Source organism: Urocitellus parryii, chromosome 5, assembly GCF_045843805.1.
Source record: "Urocitellus parryii isolate mUroPar1 chromosome 5, mUroPar1.hap1, whole genome shotgun sequence".
Classification (NCBI taxonomy): Eukaryota; Metazoa; Chordata; class Mammalia; order Rodentia; family Sciuridae; genus Urocitellus; species Urocitellus parryii.
Genome location: NC_135535.1, coordinates 67,247,092 through 67,270,032, shown reverse-complemented (window position 1 = coordinate 67,270,032; position 22,941 = coordinate 67,247,092). Strand labels below are relative to the sequence as shown.

At 38.6% G+C, this 22,941-nt stretch overlaps 1 protein-coding gene and 3 non-coding genes across 4 annotated transcripts; all 4 read right to left on the bottom strand.

Moving 5' to 3' along the window:
- Positions 1–408: 408 nt before the first annotated feature.
- Positions 409–22,871, bottom strand: Kansl2 (KAT8 regulatory NSL complex subunit 2). The gene is made up of 10 exons (XM_077798862.1): positions 22,440–22,871; positions 21,595–21,853; positions 20,204–20,382; positions 19,755–19,869; positions 15,636–15,803; positions 15,140–15,302; positions 13,974–14,070; positions 9,457–9,710; positions 2,620–2,739; positions 409–1,321 (listed from the first exon to the last, which is right to left on the bottom strand). Exons 1-10 carry the CDS (start codon positions 22,567–22,569, stop codon positions 1,190–1,192), a joined length of 1,617 nt encoding a protein of 538 aa, XP_077654988.1. The 5' UTR covers positions 22,570–22,871; the 3' UTR covers positions 409–1,189.
- On the bottom strand, positions 1,791–1,927 carry LOC113195523 (small nucleolar RNA SNORA2/SNORA34 family). The gene has a single exon (XR_003302414.1). It is a non-coding gene; the product is annotated as a small nucleolar RNA SNORA2/SNORA34 family (small nucleolar RNA).
- On the bottom strand, positions 3,840–3,970 carry LOC113195529 (small nucleolar RNA SNORA2/SNORA34 family). The gene has a single exon (XR_003302418.1). It is a non-coding gene; the product is annotated as a small nucleolar RNA SNORA2/SNORA34 family (small nucleolar RNA).
- On the bottom strand, positions 13,738–13,874 carry LOC113195528 (small nucleolar RNA SNORA2/SNORA34 family). Its single transcript, XR_003302417.1, has one exon. It is a non-coding gene; the product is annotated as a small nucleolar RNA SNORA2/SNORA34 family (small nucleolar RNA).
- Positions 22,872–22,941: the final 70 nt, after the last annotated feature.

Here is a 22,941-nt window from a genome sequence, read left to right as displayed (position 1 = left end):
ATCTTTAAAAAAATAACTAACCTTGACCATTTGTGTACATTTTGGCCCTAGACAATTCTTTTCTCCCCAGTCCTGGGGATTGAAACCAATACCTTGCACATGCTAGGCAAGTGTTCTTCTACTGGGCTATGTCCCCAATCTATTTTTTATTTTGAGACAAGACCTCACTAAATTGCTGAGGCTGGCCTCAAACTTGCAATCCTCCTGCCTCAGTCTCCCAAAGGGCTGGGACTACAAATGTGTGCTACAGTGCCCTGCAGCTCTAGAGAATGACAACCAGGCGCAATCTGTGAGAAAAAAAAGGGAGTAGGGGTTGGGGAATCTAAGTAGAGAGTGAAAAAAAAAAAAAAAAGGAGATATTTTATAACTGATTGGCTTTCATAAGGAAATTCCTCCCCTTTCCTTTACTTCCAGTTTTTACCTTATTCTTGATACCAAACTGAGGTACTAAAAATTTATTTATTCCCCGGGACAGAACTATACCTGCCTCATTTTCCATCTCCCAAAGACAGCTCCCTAATAAGACATACATTCAAATACAAACAAAACATGCATTCAATTCACGCAACTGTTTTACATTTTCATAACATTTTAACATTTAATAGAAACTATATACAATAAATTTTTACTATATTTTACATAAGATAGCCACTGCAGAAATTTACATAGATTACAAGCAAGATGAATAGTTAAGGTGGGCCCAGTCCTTAAATGTCTCAGGATAAGGATGGGAGTTCACTGGAGAAAGGGTGCAAACTGTTCAATTAAGTGGAGATGAGGAAAAGCTAAACTGTAGGCCTTTAGATAAAGATAACCAGGCACTGGGGAGACCAATATCTCAACGGCACCATTTATAAAAACAACCCTCACCTAATCATCTATGTGGATTTCTGTCTGTGACTTAAGAAATCCCATTACAAAGAATCACTTTCCCCTTTGGCACAGTCCCAAATACTGAATTTCAGAGATAGGTAATCCCTATCTTCCTTGCCCATGGTGGAAAGAAACACAACTTTGACACTACTGGCCCATCCCCCTAAGTATGGTTTTATTTAACTACGGCATTCTATAACCCAGAACAAAACAACTGGGTTGCCCCTGTTTAGTGAGAGATGATCAGAGATACTGAATGGGAATGTGAATGGGAAAGTGAAATCCACGGAAGTCATATGGTTCCCAGAACAAACTGTCAACTGCTAGGAGTGGATTCTGGTTTTCCATTTGCAGTAGCCAATCCACTTTGAGGCAATGGTGCACAGGCTTTCTCAGAATTTCGAGATCCCTGGGACCTGTAACCATCTCCAACCATTTGCATCTGGCCCTATTAAAGGAATAAAGGTACTTTGATTAGTAAAGCATTCACTGGAAGGGAGGATGGGGAGGGGAATCAGGAATGACAGGAGAATGAATCAGATATAAATTCCCTGTGTTCACATACGAATACACAAACAGAATAACTAACTCCACATCATGTTCAACCACAAAAATTGTATCCTACTTAGAGTAAGTTATACTCCATGTATGTATAATATGTCAAAATACATTCTACTGTCATGTATATCTAAGAAGAACAAATAAAATTAAAAAAAAAAAGAATTTAAGTCTCATGAAGGAAAAAAAATCATTCTCAATGCTCTGAAACCTTAATTATGAATCTATCAATTCCCATTTATATTCAGTATATTAAAACAACTCTGGGGAGCTGCTCTTCCCAATACTGCCTAATCTTAAAGAGTCTGAAATCATTACTTGGCATTCTTGAAGCTCTCCCAATGGAAGAGAGAACCATGGATTGTTTCTTCCAAATGAAACAGCCATTCTCGACTAAGGTCCCAGAACAGCCAATGAACCATAGAAGATAAGTTTTTTAGGCCTCTGCTTGAAACCAACAGCTATAATGTAACTGCTGGTCTTCAGTCAGGGCCACTGGTATCCAACCTCAGAGAAAGAAGCCAAATCACTACTGGTCCTTATTCTACAATGAGAATAATTCCATTAATGAACTCTCCCTTAAAAGGCACAATTTAGCCAAGCATAGTTGTGCACATCTGTAACTTGGAAGGCTGAAGCAGTAGGATCCCAAGTTCGAGGTTAGTCTTAGCAACTTTAGCAAAACCCTATCTCAAAATAAAATCTGGGATGTAGCTCATAGCACGCCTGGGTTCAATCTCCAGTATCAAAAAAAAAAAAAAAAGAAAGAAAGAAAAAAATTTACTTACATTTCTTGTCTTAACCTTTCATTTTAAAAAATATGAAAACTAGGGACCATTATTCTAAGGTCCATCTAGAAAATTGGAGCAAAAAGGCACTAAGAAGCAGAAAAAGGCTTCTTTCATTCCCTCATTTATTCATTTGCAATTCTGGGGATGAAACCCAGGGCCTAACATATTCTAAGGAAGTATTTTGTCACTGAGCTACACCCAGCCTCAAAATGACATTTATTAAAAGTACCTTCCTTGTATGGTATTCAGTAAGCAAAAGCTATTTGGGGACAGGCATCTTTATACTCTACTTGTGATGAGACCCACACTCCCTGGAGTACAGTTAGCAAACAAGGATCGCTTTGCCTGACCAGGTCACTATATGATGGAAGGCTAATTGGGATTGTTCTTCACTTGCCAAGATATCCACTGGGCCTTCAGCAATTTCTTTGATTGAATGATCTTCAAGGGTTAATGAAGGATCAAAAAGCAAGGGTGAAGGAGGGCACTGCATACCATCACCAACAACATCCAAGTCCTACAAAAGAAAGAGAAAACCCTATTAGCAATACTAAGGGTACCAATAAACTGAAGTTGGCATGTTTTTCAGCAAACCTCAAAGCAATTCTGAGGTTCCTCCCTTACCCCTTGCCTACCAGAATGTTCAACAAATGAGACAAGATCCAAAAGCACTGAGAATTTTTTCTTGCTGCTGATTATGAAGCACAGACCAGTATAGTAGCTTTAAAAAAGCAAATTCCTAGGAAAATTCATAGAAAGTAGAACAGTGGTTCCAGGGACTGAGGGAAAGGGGAAGAGGAGAGTTATTATTTAAAAGGTACAGAATTTATGCCAGGGTTGATGGAAAAATTCAAGAAAAGTACAGTAGGAATGGTTGTACAACACACTGAACATTGTTAATTAGCACTGTACACTTAGGAACAGTTAAAAATAAATTTTGTTATACATATTTCACCATAGTAAACAGTATTCAAAAGAAAAAAAAATTCCGAGGTTACTGGAGTCAACATTTAAGTTAATTAACCAGTAATGAATCTAATGATAATCAGCAGAAGCATAAATTAAAATTAAATATTGATTTAAAACTTTGGGCAATATGAGATTGTATGATGAATGTCCAAAGAGCCACAATGCATGCAAGAGAGGAAAAGGGACAGTAGGAAAGGAGGGAACAGGAAACTCAAAAGACATCTGAAATATTATTCTGATTAAAACCCTATCCTCACAGAATAATTCATTTTAAATCTAACACAGTTCAATTGTTCTGTTAAAAAAAAAAAAAAGACATTGCTAGACATGGTGATGTATACTGTAATCCCAACAACTTGGGAGGCTGAGGCTAAAGGATCCCAACTTTGGGGATATAGCTCAGTTAGTAGAGTGTTTGTCTTGTATGCAGAAGGCCCTGGGTTCAATCCCCAGCACCACAAAAAAAAAAAAAAAAAAAGAAAAAATCCCAAGTTCAAGGCCAACCTGGGCAACTTAGCAAGACGCCATCTCAAAATAAAAAGAACTGGAGATATAGCTCACTGGTATAGCTCTTGCCTAGCATGCCTAAGACCCTAAGTTCAACCCCAAATACCATAAAACAAATATCAGAAAAAGAAATATTCTAAAGCACATTTCTTCCAAATGAATTGGCCATTCCCACTGAGATACTGAATAGCCAACAGACCAAGGGAAGTTATCTCTTGGCTCCCATTTGAAACCAATAGCTACAGCAAACATTGGTCTTGATTCAGGGCCTAAGGCATGGCACTGATAGGAATCTAACACTAAATTCCCCCTCCCCCATAAAAATACCCAAGGGTTGGTACTCCCTGGTACCCTTTATAGAGGTACCATGCTTTTAACTATCTAGCTTCATGAGAAGCTTAGTTTATGCTTTAAAATAAGTCAAAGAATTTGCAGTCCTTTCCCCTTTTGTTGATGTGCCAATCAGAAAGAAAAAGAAAGAAAGAAAGAAAGAAAGAAAGAAAGAAAGAAAGAAAGAAAGAAAGAAAGAAAGAAAGAAAATAACATCTTCACAATTGAGGGGAAAAAAGAAGTGAAGAATCTACCATACTTAAAACTGCTCAATCTAAAAGAACAAAGAAAACAAGAAGTTCACTAGCTAACATTCACTTCAGATTATTGGAAACTTCTGTACTATCCACAGAAACCAGTGTTCTCACACATTAGGACCATAAAATGTTTTCTATAATTCTTTTACTAAACACAATCATTATATAAATAATTAGCTTAGAGCAAGGCATAGGGGTACACATTGGGAGGCTGAGATAGGAGGACTGCCAAGTTTAAGCCCAGCCTCAGCAACTTAGGCCCTAAGAAACTCAGCAAGACCCTAACTCAAAATGAAAAATAAAAAGGGCTGGGATGTGGCTCAGTGGTTAAGTGGCCCTGGGTTCAATTCCTGGTACCAAAAAAAAAAAAAAAAAAACAACTCTAAAAAGGGCTGGAGATGTAGTTCAGTGGTAGAGCACCCCTGGGTTAAATCTCCAGTGAAGAAAAAAAAAGTAGCTTGGAATTAAAAGAAACCACTTAAGCAATAAAGTAAAAAGGATCCAAGTCTCAAGATAATAATGGAATGGGAATGTTTTCAAAGGGAAAATAAGTACAGGAAACATTTCTCTTAACATATAGAACATGTAGTCCTTTACCAATTAAAATTGGGAAAACGAACCTAAAATAAGAGAAGATCAACAAGTGACATCAGCAACATTGTAGAAGCAGCAGCTCTGGTTCTCCGTCCACCCACAAGTGCATCACATAAAAACTCTACTCATGGGATCAATTCCCTCTGAGAGAAAGCTGGAGTAGCTGTTTGCTCCTACCCACTGGGCAATTTGAGAAAACAATCACATGTAAGAGAGGACAGGAAAAGAAGAGGAACATGAGGCCAGGAGCCCAGCTCTAGGCACAGCACCTAAAACTGGAAAAGTAATCCCCAACATTCTGGCTTCTCCCTATGGATTAGAGGATTTGGGCTTCACACTGGGAGCAGAGGAGAATACACACCAAGTTTCTCCAGATCACAGGGGAAAAAAGCAACAGACTTAAACAGAGCACAGTACTTCCAAGGACTTCATTCCCCAGGAGCAGTGTAGAGAGGTTACTTAAAAAACAATCCATTTTCCCCTTACATCAAGCATCTAACTTTACAGCTAGGAAGTTTAGGGACTACATCCTAAACCTCCTAGCTCTGGAAGCAGACTTTCTTATGTGCATTTTTAGACCATGGGGAATGGGGGTAAAGTGGTGATTTTATACAGGCACACAAGCACTTTGAAGAGCTTCTTTTCCCAGGAGCAGTGGGGGAAGGAGGGGGTAAAAAGCAAATCCTATTTCTCCTGTGAAGGACTCTATGTAGGCATCAAATGCCCCAACTTTAACAACTACCTCCCCAAAAGACTCCATTCTAAATCTCTTAACCTTTGTGAATAGAAAAAAACAGGCATGTACAAGTCTCCCTAGGTCAGAGAACAGAGGTGATTTTAAGTGAGCAAAAGGGCAGAGTGACCAGCAAAAGTCATGCCTGACCAATTTGATGATATATATATTTGGGGGAGGGTGGGTACCAGGGATTGAACTCAGGTGCACTAGACCACTGAGCCACATCCCCAGCCCTATTTTGTATTTTTTTTAAATTTATTGTTTAGTTGTAGTTTGTTTTATTATTTTTACGTGGTGCTGGGGATTGAACCCAGGGCCTCACATGTGCTAGGCAAGCACTCTACTGCTAAGCCACAACCCCAGCCCCCATTTTGTATTTTATTTAGAAACAGGGTCTCACAGAGTTGCTTAGTACCTCATTGTTGCTGAGGCTGGCTTTCAACTAGCAATCCTCCGTTTCAGCCTCCCAAACTGCTGGGATTACAAGCAGGTGCCATCACACCCGGCCTTGATGATATATTTTTAAATATTTTAAAATTAAGATTTCTGGGGCTGGGGATATGGCTCAAGCGGTAAAGTGCTCACCTGGCATGTGCACGGGGCGCTGGGTTCAATCCTCAGCACCACATAAAAATAAAATAAAGATGTTGGGTCCACCAAAAACTAAAAAATAAATATTAAAAAAATTTAAAAAAAAAAAGATTTCTTAATTGTCAGGAAATAGCCTATAATATCTCACAATCATTATTAATTTGTTTAATTATTCACTAAAATAAGCAAATATCCATCTACAACTACAAGAAAATAAAAAGAAAGAAAGAAAGAAAGAAAAGAGCCTGGGGCTGTGGCTCAGTGGTTAAGACCTCTGGATTCAATCCCTGGTACCAAAAACAACAAAAAAATAAAGAAGTGTGGGAAAAGTATATAACATTTTGTTTTTTGTTTTGTTTTGTTTTTGTAATGCTAGAGATTGAACACAGGGCCTTCAGCATTCTAGATATGTACTGTACCACTGATCCCAGTCCAGAAGTACAAAATATTTATGTGTGCGCACATGTCTAAATATAATACCATATAATATACAAACACACATATACATATATATGCACTAGGTGGTCAAAAACAGTGGTTTTTGACTCAGTGGTTAAGTGCTTGCCTAGCATATGCAAGGCCCTGGGTTCAATCCCCAGTACTGCAAAAAGTAAAAGAAAAACCAAAAAGAGGTTAAAGGGGAAAAGCAAAAAGGTCAAAACAGAAATGATTATAGAAATTATTACCAAAATAAAAATTAAATTTGTATTCTACAAAACACATGTACTACTTTCTACCTGTGTACATAAGAGATTTTGGTTATACAGTGCTTTTTATTAGGTGATTAAACTTTACAAAGCTGTTCATATTACAAAATGAAGTGAGCAAAACTCTGTCCTTATCAACCTGAGGCTATCATTTAATCTCTTCAAAATAATCTTGGGGCTGGGGTTGTGGCTCAGCAGTAGAGTGCTTGCCTAGCGTGTACAAGGTCCTGGGTTCGAACCTCAGCGCCACATATAAATAAATAAATAAATAAAGGTATTCTGTACAATAAATATTTAATAATAATAATAATCTCATTGGCATTTTGAGAAGCAGTGGAATACAATCTCTGAAGTCTCTTCCTAGCCTCATATTCTATGAAAGAAACATTTTTAAAAGGCTATTATAAACCCATGCACTAGCACATACCTGTAGTCCCAGAATTCAGGAGGGTGAGGCAAGAGGATTTGAGTCCAAGAGTTCCTAAGACAAGTCTGGGGTACAGACTACAGACTCAAAAAAAAAAAAAAAAAAAAAAAAAAGGGACTGGGGATGTGGCTCAGCGGTAGCGCGCTCGCCTGGCATGCGTGCGGCCCGGGTTCGATCCTCAGCACCACATACCAACAAAGATGTTGTGTCCGCCGAGAACTAAAAAATAAATATTAAAAAAAAAAAATAAAAAATAAAAAAATAAAAAAAAAATAAAATAAAAAAAAAAACCTACCAAGTAGTTTAGTTTTTGTTTTATTTGGGGTTTTGTTGTTGTTATTGTTTTTTGTATTGAGTATTGAACCCAGAAAATAGCCTATAATAACATCTCACAATCATTAATTTGTTTAAATATTCACTAAAAAAGAAACAAGAGTCATCCTTAAACATACTAGAGTGTTTACTACTGAACCACGTTCCCAGCCCTTTTTATTATTATTTTTTAACTATTTATATTTTAGTTACAGGTAGACAAATTATCTTTATTTTATATTTATGTGGTGCTGAGGTTCGAACCTAGTGTTTCACACATGCCAGGCAAGTACACTACCACTGAGCCACAGCCCCAGCCCCCTTTATTTTTTGAGACAGGGTCTTCACTGAGTTGCTTAGGGCCTTGTTAAGTCTCTATTGCTAAACCAGCCCTTGAATTTGTGATCTTCCTGCTTCAGCCTCCCAAGATGGTGAGATTACAGGTGTGTCCCATCCCCATCACATCCAGCCCTTTTTAAAAATTTGAGGACCTCATTAAATTTTCCTGGATGGTTTGAAACTTGCAGTTCTGCCTCAGCCTCCCACGTAGCTGGGATTACAGGTGTGGGCCACCACACCATTTGTGCTACCTTTCCTGTATTATGGAATCTCAACCTGAAGGGTGTTAGATTTCATCTAACACTCAAAACCAAGAGACAACCGGAACTTCAGGTTTATAAGTGGTTCAGAGTGTCAATAGAAAGTTTGCTTTCTTTTGTCTAAAATAAGCACACTCCAAAGGATAGAGAGAGAGAGAATTGGAGAATTGAAAGTGTGTCCTCCCAAAAACTTGTACATGAATGTTCCATAACAGAATATTCCTTAAATGCCAAAAAGTAGAAACAGCTCAAATGTCCATCAACCTGATGGATTAAAAAAATGTGTTATGTCAACATAATGGATTAATTTTGCCACAAAAATGAATGAGGTAAAGCTGGGGTGGAGTGGAGTGGTGCACACCTATAGTCCCACCTATTTGGGAAGCAGAGGCAGAAGGACTGCAAGTTTGAGGCCAGACTTAGGAACTTAGCAAGCCCTATCTCAAATAAGGACTAGGGCTGTCTGTAGCTCAGTGGTATAATGCTTGCCCTAGTATGCATGAGGCCCTAGGTTCAATTCCCAGTACCAAAAAAATAAAAAGAAAGAAATGAACTATTAATATATACACTACAACATAAGTGAACCTTAAAAACATTATGTTAGGGGATACCAGGATACAAGCTTTGGCCCCCTTCTTCCTCCCAGGAGAAGTCTATGTTACCCCCTTTAAAAAAAAAAAAAAAAAAAAAAAAAAAAAAAAAACCTGCTTTATAAGCTTAAAAAAATTATGCTAAATGAAAAAAAAGCCTGGCACAAAAGTTTCAGATTTATATGAAATGTCCAGAAGAAGCAAATTTACAGACAAAATGTGTATTAGTGGTTGACAAAGGATTGGGGAGGGCAGAATGAAGAGAGTTAGCTTTCTTTCTGGGATGATAAAAATATTCTGAAATTAGGTAGTGACAATTGGCTACATGTGGATATACCAAAGGGGGGAAAATCCTATTATCATATATTTTGAAAGGGAACACTTATAATGTATGAATTTTATCTCCAAAAAAATACAGAAAAAGCAGGCTGGAAAAAAAAAGAAAAGGTAGAAAGTCTCTTAATGAATATGTTAACACACAAATACAACCATACATTTATCACTTCAAAAACTTTTTTTAACAGTTCTCCTGACCACAACAGACTAACTATTCTCACCATTAATAAATACGGCCTTGTCTCAAGGGCCAATCAGAGCAGAGCTTCTCTAACTTACATCACTGAACTCCAGTGGTAAACTCTCAGTGGGCTGAAGCTCAGCAGCACTCAAGTACAGATCCATGGGGCCGGCTTCCAGATCGTCTGGCACAGACAGTACCTGCTCGGGCTTATACATCTGAGGAGGCAACTGGAAGTGCAGTGGACAGCAGGGATCCTCAGAGAGGCTTACAGGAACTGGTTTGTTGCAAGGTACCTCTTCAGATCCCTGGCAGCATTTGAAGAGAACCTGATTCGTATCCTGACAAATATCTGTAGAAAAATGGTCAAGGGAAATATAACAACAACTATCGGAGGTACAAAATATAGTAGAGTTGACAATACATTTCATGCAGAAAACCAAATGCAGTTAGTAATTTTTAAAGTTACTTCTCAAAGTGAGTGGCATTTCCTAACATTTAATTCTAGCTCTACGAGTAATTTAAAACCAACAAGTCCCCAACCTCCTTTCCAGGATCCTGGTCACTTAAACTAAACATACTAATCCTGTTCTCCCCATGACAATGCTAAGCAAGTAGTAATAACACTCCTAGGAACATAAACCTACTCAGAAGAAACAAGGAATAGCAAAAGCAAATAGTTTGCAGAAGCCCCTACCAACCCCTACAATAATCAAGATATACAGTGTGGTTTCTGCTGTTAAGAAAGTAGCTTGGGTCTAGGGATACAGCTCAGTTGGTAGAGTGCCTGCCTCATATGCACAAGGCCCTGGGTTCAATCCTCAGCACCACACACACACAAAAAAAAGTGGCTAAGTTTGCAAAAAAAAAAAAAAAGAAATTGCAGGGGCTGGGGATGTGGCTCAAGCGGTAGCACGCTCTCCTGGCATGCACGCGGCCCGGGTTCGATCCTCAGCACCACATACAAAGATGTTGTGTCCGCCGAGAACTAAAAAATAAAAAAATTCTCTCTCATTCTTTCTTTAAAAAAAAAAAAAGAAATTGCACCTTGTTTTTAATGAGAAATTCTTTTAAAATAGCACTGTATTAGGGAAAACAGAAATTCTACTATTAATATTTACTAATTAACACATCGAGAGGAAATAATAAATTTCCATGTTTGTTTTTTTTTTTAAGAGGATGATAGTACATGAGAAATCCTCTCATGATCTTAAAAGGAGTAAGACAATACTGCTTATGAGGGACCATGGAAAAGTACTCCAGGAACAACACTCCAAGAGCTCTACAATAACTTTTGTTAAGGGTAAAGCAGAAAGGGCTATATTTCCAAGTTGGCAAAGAATCAAAATTTAAATCATGAGCTAGACATGGTGGTGCACATCTGTAATCCCAGCAAGAGGCTGAGGCAAGAGGATGATGAAAAGTTCAAGACCAATCTCAGAAATTATATTGAGACCCTATCCCAAAGCAAAACCCAAAAAGGACTAGAAATGTAGCTCAGTGAGCACCCCTGGATTCAATCCCCAATACCAATGTGGAGGGGGGGGAAATCATGATTAGATAATAAATTTCAAGTTCAGTTACTCTATAAAAATCTTAAAATGTGGTCATTTCCCCTAAATTAATAAACAAACATGGTTTTAAACCTGAATATTTTTAATTAGAAAATACAATTTTCTTTAAACTGATTATACCAGGATTATTAAATCATGGATAATTTTCATCTCAAATATTCTAAGATAATTTTAAAAATTAAAAACATCTATTGGGAGGCTTAGGTAGGATGATCACAAGTTCAAAGCCAGCCTCACCAACTTGGTGAGACCCTGTCTCTAAACAAAATATAAAAAGGGCTGGGGATGTGCTTAGTGGTTAAGTGCCTCTGAGTTCAATCCCCAGTATAAAAAAAAAAAAAAAAAATCTAATGTACATTATGATTTTTTAAACCAAATACACCTTCTGGAATAAAGCCATTTCTCTTTGGGCATGGTGGCACACACCAGTAATCCCAGCAACTCAGGATTACAGGAGGCAGGAGAATCTCAAATTCAAGGTCAGCCTTATTAACTTAGATCCTGACCCAAAATATAAAATAAAAAAGGCTGGAAATATAGCTCAATGGCAATGTATCCCTGGCTTCAATATCCGAGTAACAACAGTAACAAAAAAAAAAAAAAAAAAAAAACCTTTCTTTCCAACCATACTTGGAAACTGTTTAATTCTATGCCAGTAGTTTCACACTTGTGACAGTACTGGCACTATGGACTGGTAAGATGTAGATGTAGAATGTTTAGTAATATCATCCACTAGCTGTCAGTAGCATTTCCACCTCTGGCCCAACCAAAATTTTCTCCACACATTGCCAAATGGAGAACAAAACAGCCCCCTGTTGAGAAACACTACTCAAAAGGACAGTAGATAGTACAAAGTAAATATAATACTTATTGAATAAACCTAAAACCTTTATTTGCATGCTTATGAGCTTTAGAAAACCTAAAGAAATTCAATTTTATTTAAATTATTAATATTTTAAAATCTTAATTTGCTAAATATTTCAACTAGAATTTTTCCCATTTGACTTCAATGGACTTTCACAAAAGTCTCTTATCTATTTAATTCCACAATAGCCTAGAAACCACCCCCATTCTCCTCCACCGGATTTCCTTTCAGAAAGGGACAAGAGAGATAAAAAGGGAATGATTGACCTACAACTAGAGTCTGGGTCCTTCACTCAGTCCAGTGCTGTCTCCATTAGACCAGAGTAAAGAGTTAACAGGTCACCAATGGCAGTCGCATCTTTCTCTGGGATGAGGACTTAAGGAAGGGTAAGTAACTTAGGAATTATGGAAAGGAAAAGAGCATATAAGGAAAAATACTTCCTTTGTTAAATACAGTTCCTCTTCAACTTTGCTTTTTAAAATATTTATATCCTAACATACTATTTGAGTACAGCATTACTCAAAATGTCAAAAATAGTCTTTAATATCTATAAACTGGGTTTTCTCTACAAAATTCAAGTTTCCTTTTAAAAAAATTATACAGAAACAGAAAAAAGGATATTCATACCATGCAAAAATGATATTACATTCCTTCTCAGTATTTAGTACCATGCAGTTAAAACATAATCTACAGAAATCTATATCCTATTTTTCTCACTATAATTTTTCTCTTCACTCATAAATTGTTAAATGTTTAGTGCAAAAAATCTGTTGTGCCATAATCTATTTCCCTATTCCTCATCTCTAAACAAGGCTGTCTCCAATTAGACTTTGGGGTGGGGTAGGGAGACTAGGGGCTGAACTCAGGGGCACTCAACCACTGAGGATGAGCCACATCCTCAGCCCTATTTTGTATTTTATTTAGAGACAGAGTTGCTCAACACCCCTCTTTTGCTGAGGCTGGCTTTGAACTTGCAATCCTCCTGCCTCAGCTCCAAAAGCTGCTGGGATTACAGGCATGTGCCCCTGTGCCTGGCTTAGAATGTTTTTTGTTTAAGTATTTGACTGCATTTGATTATCTTCTTAAATTTCCAGGGGCAAAAACTGCCTTATCAAAGAAGAATTATTTTCGAACTGCTTCACAAAAAGCTTTTATCAATTTATATTCCAACTGAAATATAAATTTAGAAGAAGCTCAACTACTTTTGAAATTCATCCACTAATAAAAAAAAAAACTTACATTTAAAAAATTTTTTTAGTTGTACATGGACACAATATTTTTTAATTTATTTTTATGTGGTGCTGAGGAGCAAACCCAGTGCCTCACGTGTGTGCAGCAAGCACACTACAACCCCAGCCCTAAAATTTACATTTATTTTAAAATGTATGTACAAATATCAAAATTAGGTTTTAAATTTTCCTTGTTTTACTTATCTCTTCCGTTTAGAGTGAAATAAACACTAACTACAGGCCATTTCTATTAACCGTCTACAGACAACCTCTGCCCAATTATGTTTTAAGCATTTCTCTTTACTTTCTAATTACTTAGCACAGCATTTTATACATTAATGACAGTAATCCTTTATCAGACATTTACTGCAATAATTAATAAACTGGTAAAATACTTAACAATAGTAGCTGGGATATAGGCAGGTGCCATAAATGCTGGCTAAGAAAATACATATCAATTTCCAAATATTTGGTATGTCTTACAAGGCAAATGAAATCCACCAAAATTCATGTTTTTCATTTAAAGAGCATATTTAATAAGTATTTTTATGACAAAAAGTAATTTTTTCAATCAATACCTATAACCAAGATGCAATTTCAAAATCTAATAATAAAGTTTTATAGTCAAATGGTATATGTAGTCCTACAGCAGAATCAAGAGACATGATGAGATTAATTGAAAAATTAGCCCACATCTATCATTAATGATTCAAATGTTTCTTTCTAATGAATTGACCATTACATTTCCAAAGTTCTGAAATGGCCAACAGACCATAGAAAGACGTTTCTTTAGGCTCCTGCTTGAAACCAACAGCTTCAACAAACTGCTGGCCTTGATTCAGGGCCAAAGGTTCAAAGGCCTTCAATTAAGCAAATCAGCAAAGATTCTCACTAGCCCTCAACTAACTACAAAATCAGAACCCCAACAGGCAGTTTTAAAAAGATACGGGTAAGGCAGTGTCTGGTCATTGGGAGAGACTGATTGGAACAACGAACATCATCCACAAAGGCCAAGCACCTCTGACTAGAACGAGTGGTATGGGCCTAAAATGAAGAAAAAAGATAAAAAAGACAAACTCACAAAAGAACATACAACCAATTATCATAAGAATACTTAGTTATATAATAAAAGTACATCCTCAAGGCCAGAAAATTCAATATTTAATAAACTAATATTATGCAATAAAATAAAATTTAAAACCTTACATACAAAAAAATGAGTCCTCATTAATCCCAAATACCCCTTTCCAGATTATACAAGCATAAAACAGTAGTTTTATCGTCTAGAGAGGCACATATGAAAGTCTGCTTCCAGAGCTAGGAGGTTCAGGATGTTGACCTCAATCTGAAAATACCACATGGAAAACTACAGGAATAAACAATTTAAGAGTTTAGAATAATTTTTACACTTATATTGTTACTATTGTCCTATTTTATTGTGGTATTATTGTTAATCTCTTACTGAACATAATTTACAAATTAAACATTATCATAAGTATATACATATAGGAAAAAACATAACATATAGGTTCAATAGTATCTTTGGTTTCAGGCCTCCAGGTCTTAAAACATATCCCTTCACATATGAAAGCAATAGTGTATAGCTTTCAATCTAATTTGTCCTTTAGCAGCAGAATCCTTTTTAAACTGTAACCTTATTGGTAGTCAACAAATCATAGATAAGAGTGATTGCTTAACTCTTCTTATCAACCTCACTTCCTGACATGCATTTGCTCCTATTCTTCCACCTTTCTTCCCACTTTTATAAATAAATTCTCAAAATTAAAATTTAAAAATAAGACTCTTAAGCAACTTAGGCTTAATTTGTGCCTATTTCTGAAGACTCTCTGGACCAAAGAATTTTGAAATCTATCCCAACCCCTCAATTTGAATACTGAGGCCCAGAAATTAAGCTGTCTGTGCAGGCACAGAGCTAAACAGTAGAAGACCAAGACTAGAGTCCATGTTTCCTGGCCCTCAATAAGTACTTTCACTACTAATCCAGTAAGTCAGATTTCAGAGCCAGGACTAGATATAGTGTTTTGCTAATTACTCCAACTCTACAAAGTGAGTAGTATAATAGAGGTATCTTAGAGATATATAAACAAATTACCTGTTGGGCGGCACCATCTGTGGCCAGCATTCTGCGTTCCTTTAGCTGCCTGTGTAGCAAGGCTTCTACTCCATAGCGTTGGCGATACCGTCGAAGACATTTTAATCGCTTTAAGTTCTCTCGTTCTTTGGCCAAAAGTCCCTCTGGGCCAGTAAGGAGACTACTACCTAAAGAATTACAAAAGTAAAAATGTAATTCACAGAGTACCCTATCAAGAATTCTTCTACAGCTGGGCACTGTGGCACACACCTGTAATCCCAGTGGCTTGGGAGGCTGAGGCAGGAGGACTGAGTTCAAAGGCAGCCTCAGCCAAAGCGAGGCACTAAGCAACTCAGTGAGACCCTGTCTCTAAATACAAAAATAGGGTTGGGGATGTGGCTGAGTGGTAGCACCCCCGCCTCCCCCCCCACCCCCGAAAAAAAAAAGAATGCTTCAGCAAATTAACAAAAACAAAGGAAACTTAAACTCAAGATAAGCAGTTTCAACTGCATAAAACTTGCCTAAAGCTTCATGTTCCACTTTTCGATTATGTAAGTATCGACGCTTCTTCTCCTTCAGCAAATGCTGAAGTCGTTTAAACTGATCAATGTACAAAGACTGCAAACGAATCAGCTTCTCCCGCATAATCAGGGCCACTTCTTCAGCCGTGTAGACACCAGCATGTCTGGAATAAAACAAAGAATAAGAAAACACAGTAATAAAACCCAAGCTTAAAAGTAAGATAGTAAACAGGAATATTTTCACAAAATATTTTAACATTCAAGTTGTTATCAAAAGACAACAAAGCTGGGCATAGTGGTACACACCTGTAATCCCAGCGACCCAGAAGGCTAAGGCAAGAGGACTGAAAGTTCAAGGCCAGCTTTACTTGGCAATACCTCACCTCAAAAAAGGCCAAGGATGTAGTTAAGTGGTAAAGAGTCCCTGGGTTCAATTCTCAATCCTCACCAAAAAAAAAAAAGAGGCACTGGAGTTGTACCTCAGTGGTGGAAGGCTTGCCTGACATCTACAAGACCTGAGTTTAATCATCAGCACCACCAAAAAAAAGAAAGAAAAATCTCAAAGATCTCACAAAATGGGGAGAGATATTTCCTTGTTTTTCCCTGTTGAGTTTTTGTTGTTGCTCTTGGTTTGTGGTACTGGAAATTCAACCCCAGCCCTTATTATTTATGATTTTGAGACAGGATCTCACACAGTTCCTAAAGCCACACTGGAACTTAAGATCCTCCCCTCAGTCTCCCAAATCGCTGGGACTATAGGCCCCGTGCCACCACACTTAGATTGCATGTTTAAACATTAAGTTTTTTTAAAATCTACATTCTCATTTAATGACTTAATACAGAATAATCACTTACTGGTCAGGCAATGAAGAGTAACATAATATAGAATAACCACTTACAATATTCATAATATAATCGTTATAATAGGTTCTACCATTAAGTTCCAAGTTTTCAATTCTGCAAATATCTCAATGAAATTAAAAAGGTGAGCCAGGCATGGCAGCACACCTGTAATTCCAGCTCTCTGGGAGCTGACCAAGAGGACCACAGGTCTGAGGCAACCCTGAGCAACTTAGTAAGACACTGTCTCAAAATAAAAACTAAAAAGGGCTCAGTGGTAGAGTGCCTGCCTAGCATATACAGGGCTCTGGGATCAATCCTCAGTACAAATTAAGAAAATAAAAAACTGGATAGTCACATAATAATTAAACATAAGGAGATATTTAACAACTAACATTATACATATTTAACAACTATAGCCCTAAAAATGCATATATTTATTAAGAAGACATTTTTTAACTTTATTTTACTTTTTTTTAATGTGGTGCTTAGGATCCAACCCAGTGCCTCGCAAATGTAGGTAAGTGCTCTACCACTTAGCCACAACCCTAGTCCCAACATTTTTATTTTAATAATATCTCTGGGAAAATTAAAGAAAGCCTTATATTTAGTTATCTAATAGTTGAGAATGCTCAGAGCTTTATTTATCCTTTAGTATGTTTCTACTAGGAGAGACTGACAACTACCTAATACCTTTAACATTTCTGTCTTAAAGAAAATTAACTGATATTTTGATATTCGGTATCTTATGAGTAAAACTGACATGAATTTGTCCTTTAGAATCTGATCTAGACTACTATTAACAAAATCATGGGGCTGGAGATGTGGCTCAGCGGTAGCTCGCTCGCCTGGCATGCGTGCGGCCCGGGTTCGATCCTCAGCACCACATACCAACAAAGATGTTGTGTCCGCCGAGAACTAAAAAATAAATATTAAAAATTCTCTCTCTCTCTCTCTCTCTCCTCTCTCACTCTCTCTAAAAAAAAAAAAAAAAATCATGTTTCTGGGCCTTCAAACTTTAATGTTGCTGGGTACAGTGGTACAACTAAGGAGGCTGAGGCAGGAGGATCACAAATTTAAGGCCAGCTTCTGCAACTTAGTGAGACTTTCAAAATCTATAATAAAAGGACTGGTATATAGCTCGGTGACAGAGAACCTGAGTTCAAGCTCAGAACAGGGAAGAAGGGGAAAAAAAAAAAAAGCTTAGTGTTTAAAGGACACTTTGTGACCCTACAGAGTTATATATCAAAGCACCAAGTTAGCCATCTAGAATTTAGAAAGCACAGTGGGGAAAAAAAAAAGAATAGCCATGCATGGTAGTGCACGCCTATAATCCCAGCAGCTTGGGAAGCTGAGGCAGGAGGATTGTAGGTTCAAAGCCAGCTTCAGTAACAGTAAGGCGCTAAGCAACTCAGGGAGACCCTGTCTCCAAATGAAATAGAAAATAGGCATGGGGATGTGGGTCACTGATTGAGCACCCCTGAGTTCAATCCCCAGTACCCAAAAGAAAAAAAAAAGAATAAATGTTTAGTAATGTTACCATAGTTAAAAGAATCCTGCTAGAAAGCATTCTCTTTCAAACTGCTACACTAATTGTTCCTAAAAAGCTGACTGAGAATGCTCAATATAACTGGACAAAATTATTCTACTCAGAAAATATAATCCTCAATAACTTCAATATACCACAGAACCCCAAGTAATGGGGAAAAAAATGCTACTTCAAGAATGAAAGCCCAACAATCAAAATACATTATCTCTCCCACTGTCTATAGTACTTTTTCCTGAGTCACAGAACTGTTAAGAGGCAGACGTCAGGAAAACAAAAACTAGAGCTGGGAGGAATAGCTCAATGGTAGGCTCTAGATAAGTTTAATTCCCAGCACTGAAGAAAAAAAAAAAAATGAGGCCAGGTACAGTGGCCAGGTACATGTAATTTCATAAAAGCTCAGGAGGCTGAGGCAGGAGAATTCCAAGTTCAAAGATAGCCTCAGAAACAACTTAGTAAGGCCCTAAGCAACTTATTGAGATTCTGTCTCAAATTTAAAAAATGAGGGGCTGGGGATGTGGCTCAAGCGGTAGCACGCTCGCCTGCCATGCGTGCGACCCGGGTTCGATCCTCAGCACCACATACCAACAAAGATGTTGTGTCCGCCGAGAACTAAAAAAAAAATAAATATTAAAAATTCTCTCTCTCTCCTCTCTCACTCTCTCTTTAAAAAAAAAAAAAAATTTAAAAAATGAAAAAGGGCTGAGTTGTAGCTCAGCGGTAGAGCACTTGCCTAGCAGGTGTGAGGGATTGGGTTCCATCCTCAGCACCACATAAAAAGAAATAAAGGTATTCTATAATCCCAGTGGCTCAGGAGGCTGAGGCAGGAGGATCTCAAATTCAAAGCCACCCTCAGCAAAAGTGAGGTGCTAAGCAACACAAAATAGGGCTGTGTCCCTCTACAACTTAAAAAAAAAAAAAATCATTAAGGGCTGGGGATATGACTCAGTGGCAGAGTGCCCTGGGTTCAATTCCTGGTTAAAAAAAAAGAAAAGAAAAAGGAAACTAACCTAAACTCAAATCATGAGAAATATAATTATAAAACTCTAGAATATGAGACAAGTTTTGATATATTACACCTACTAAAGGATCATGGACTTCATGGGTTAAGTGAAAAGCAAAACCTTAGTAAGATATAATTAGGATGATTACTCACTTCTGTGTTTCTAGATCAGTTTCCGCTTCTTTGGCATGAAACCAAAGCAAACTGTTATTTTCCTTTTTAAAAAGGAAATCCATAAACATGAAATTTTGCAAAATATGTAGTTACTGAATCACCTCTCTCCTGAGGTTTAGAACAACCACCTGTTCACATCCATTGTTTCTTCTCTAACTGGTCTAAGCATTTCTCATTTCCATGTCCAAAAAAACCTACTCTTTCCCCTACACTTTCTCATGTACAGAATTTAGTATTCAAAAATCTTCCTAGATTACAAATCTTCAACAAAAGAATCGAATCTTGGGTTGAGAATGTATCTCAGTGGCAGAGTAGTGGCGTACCAAGCACAAGAACCTGGATTAATCCCCAGTACCATAAAAACAAAACAATCAAATTTTGCCTTGAAGCAAGATGGTGCTGACACTTTAAAATACAGAAGCTGTTACTGCTCACAAATATCTAAGTTGTATTTCCTCTTTGGTTATTAATCTATTAGCAGCATGTCACACTACAATCCACATGCTAACTACATAAAATATTCAAAAATCCTTATGTGGAGTTACAACTTACTTTAGGGGATCTTCTTGATCACTGTCTATGCTATCAGCTTCACTGTCAGGGTCACCTCTCCATGTCTGATCCACAGTAATGGGTTCCTGGTCCCCATCACTCCAGCTGTCTTCATCTGAGGCAAGGAAGGGAGAGCAGTCATCAAGACTTCCCACCTCTGTAACTCCACCACACAAAACTAGATTACTTAGCAAATCAACCCAAACCTTAAAATTAAAAACACCATTTATATAAGGAAAAAAAAGTCACCAGCTCAGAAGAATAAACCTAAGCAAACTCTCCTTCAAATGCAAAGAACTGGTGAAGAACACAGCAACCCTGGAAGTTCATCACCCTCACCAAATTCCCAATGAATAATATTGCCAAATATGTTCAAGATACTTCAAACCAAAATAAATTCATTCTTAACCTTCTCCCACCTTTTTTATTCTAGGAGAAAAGATCCTTACCCAGTATTCGGCTGGCTTCACTGCGGCTACTTTCTGGAGTCTGAGAGCCCAGTTCTGTCTTAGCATATGCGCTCAGCTGGCACAAGAGTGTTTCACTCATAGGCCCTGGGTTGGTCTTCTTCATTTGAGCATGAAGTGCTAAGGCATTCCTACGGGCATGTTCAGCACAGAAGGACACCCTAAGAAGATATAAATATTAATATTTTATAGGTTCTCTCTTGAAAGGGTTCAACAATTTTCATAGTCACTTATCTTTAGAGCATTTTCAGGAAACTGAAATGATATTACATTCACTCCTCAAATGGCAAGGAATCAGATGAATTTAACTAGCCTCTACCGCTGTGCTACACCCCCGCCCACATTTGTTATTAAAGGGAAAAGCAGGAAGCTTATCCAGTGCACTAGCCATTAAACAAAACATTCCGACTATAACAATGTTGACATTATCTCATAATAACAAAGAGATTAATTTTTCAAAATTAATTCTAGAAGGGTCATTTTCATATCAATCCACTGTAAGTAATAAGATGTAGGACACTTTTTTCCTTTGGTACTGGTGATTAAACCCACTGAGCTACATTCCATCCATTTTTTTTTTTTACCCTTGTGCTGGGGATTGAACCCAGGGCCTTGTGCATGTGAGGCAGGCACTCTACCAACTGAGCTATAACCTAAGCCCCTATTCCATCCTATTTTTGATTTTGGGACAGACAAGATCTCTATAAGTTGCTTAGGGTCTCATTAAATTGCTAAATTTGACTTCAAACATGGGATCCTCTTGCCTCAGCTTCCAGCTCAGCCTCCCCAGCTTCTGCAATTACAGACATCTACCTTCACCGCGCAGCCTGTGGGACAATTTTAAAACTCGAAGTTTTACACAAAACTATCTAGAAGAGGTATGTTTCTACATGGATACCTTTGTTTATATGATGAAAGCTATGAAGTCTCTTCCAAAAAAATACACATATACACGACTTTGCCTATTATTTAACAAGGTACAAGCCAAAAGAGTCAGCACCCCAGCATTAAGAATTTAGAATATCCCTTCATCTTACAGACAAGGAAAAAGATCCAGAGATGAACTAAGTGATCCAAATCAAGTGTCCTTCCAATTAATCACCATTGTATTTTGGTTTTTATTTTTTCCAAGGATATATTCATAAGTCCAACTTTAAAAGCATATAATCTAAAATTCAGCAGTTATGCCTAAGCCCAGAGATCATATCATTTATCCCCCTTATCACAAAAATAAAGGTGGGAAGGTTTGAGGTTGCAGCTCAGTGGTTGAGTGGGCGCTCAGCATGCATGATTCCCTAGGTTCAATCCTCAGCACTAGAAGAAACAAAAATAAGAGACTAACGGCACAAACATATGTATCTATACATATATACCCGTCTTTCTTCTCAGGTTTTGGGGCAGCACTGGGACATCTCTTTCCATTCTTTGTTGATATATAACTACACTGCTTGAAGGGTGCATTCTTGTCTTCAAGGATATGCTTAATGCAAAACTCCTGGCCGTCCAGGCGAGGTTGCGAGCACGGGCGATGAGTAAACGAACAAGACAGGAGCTCCTGAGACCTGGGCACTGGGGTGATCCTCCCCCGATTGGTTGGCAAGACGTGAATCCGAATCCTGTTCATACCAAAACCTGTAGGGTCACAAGGAAGATCAAAATGCCCTTACCCTTCCCGAAAATTCCTACTCCACAATGTCCCACAATGTCCGGATAGACCTCGGGTAGGTAAGTTTCTAAAGGACAGGCAGCAGGCGGCCTCGCGGGTACGCTCCATAACTCCCCCACCGCCTTCCCAAGTCTCCCTAGCACCGGAGACTTTGCCTCCCCTTTAACTTCTCCCTCCACGCCGGGCCCTACCCCGACACCCAGCCACGCTGACGGTACCTCCAGGACTCTCATGGCTGCAGCACGAGGGGAAGAGTGGCGCCAGCCCCACGTGGCCCCGCCGCAACGCCGCGCCCCGCCCCCGCTGCCCTGCACGCCGCCTTTGTCCCAGCCCGCCTCAGAGCTCACAGCTGGGCCCAGGCTGGCCTCGGGCGCAGTGCAAGCGCCATTTTGTCCTAAGGCTCCGCGCACCGAAGAAGCTGGCTCCCAGGAGTCTATAGTAGAAGAGCGACTCCGAAGCTGCCTGAGGAGGGGCAGCCGCTCTGAGACAACAGAAAGGGCGAAAAAACAGCCTAACTACAAAGGCGAAGAGCACGCAGGGCCGCCATCTTACCTCTTCCGCAGCGCTCCACCGCGCCGCTCGCCCTTCTCTGGCAAGCGCCAGCAGCTGCTACCTCGGCCCTGCTCTTTTCCGGGCTCCTAGCTGCTGATTGGCTGCTGCTCTCACGACGCTGTGTCACCATTGGTCGAGGCCCGCCACTAACACGTCTGTAGGGAGCTGAACGCTGAGAAAATGCGCGGCTGGAGCGACTGGGACGAACGTGGGTCAGCAACTCCCTCCGACCTCAGTGAGAAGGCGGGCTATCGCGCGAGTCTCGGGCCCAGGATGTTTTTTCCCCCCTCTCTATGTGGCTCACTTTCATCCAACTTTTGGCCTGTGATCCTAGGCAACTGCTTTCTCACCACCCCTACACAGCAGGTAGAAGATTGGACAGAGGCTGGAGAATCACTGTACATTTCATTGTTTATACATGAAAAGGTTTAGTTTGGGAAGCAGTTCACTACATTGAATGGTAATTTCGTGTTGAGCACTCTAATAAACAGTTGGTGGGGGG

Bases quoted from the DNA above. Each gene is read 5' to 3' on its own strand.
- Kansl2 (XM_077798862.1), bottom strand. From the start codon at position 22,569: ATGGTGACACAGCGTCGTGAGAGCAGCAGCCAATCAGCAGCTAGGAGC. The intron at 19,870-20,203 runs GTAAGGATCTTT...TCCTTGCCTCAG, and splicing joins TGAAGCCAGCCGAATACTGG to ATGAAGACAGCTGGAGTGAT. The intron at 15,303-15,635 runs GTTTTATGCAGT...TTCTTTAGGTAG, and splicing joins GAACATGAAGCTTTAGGCAA to TAGTCTCCTTACTGGCCCAG.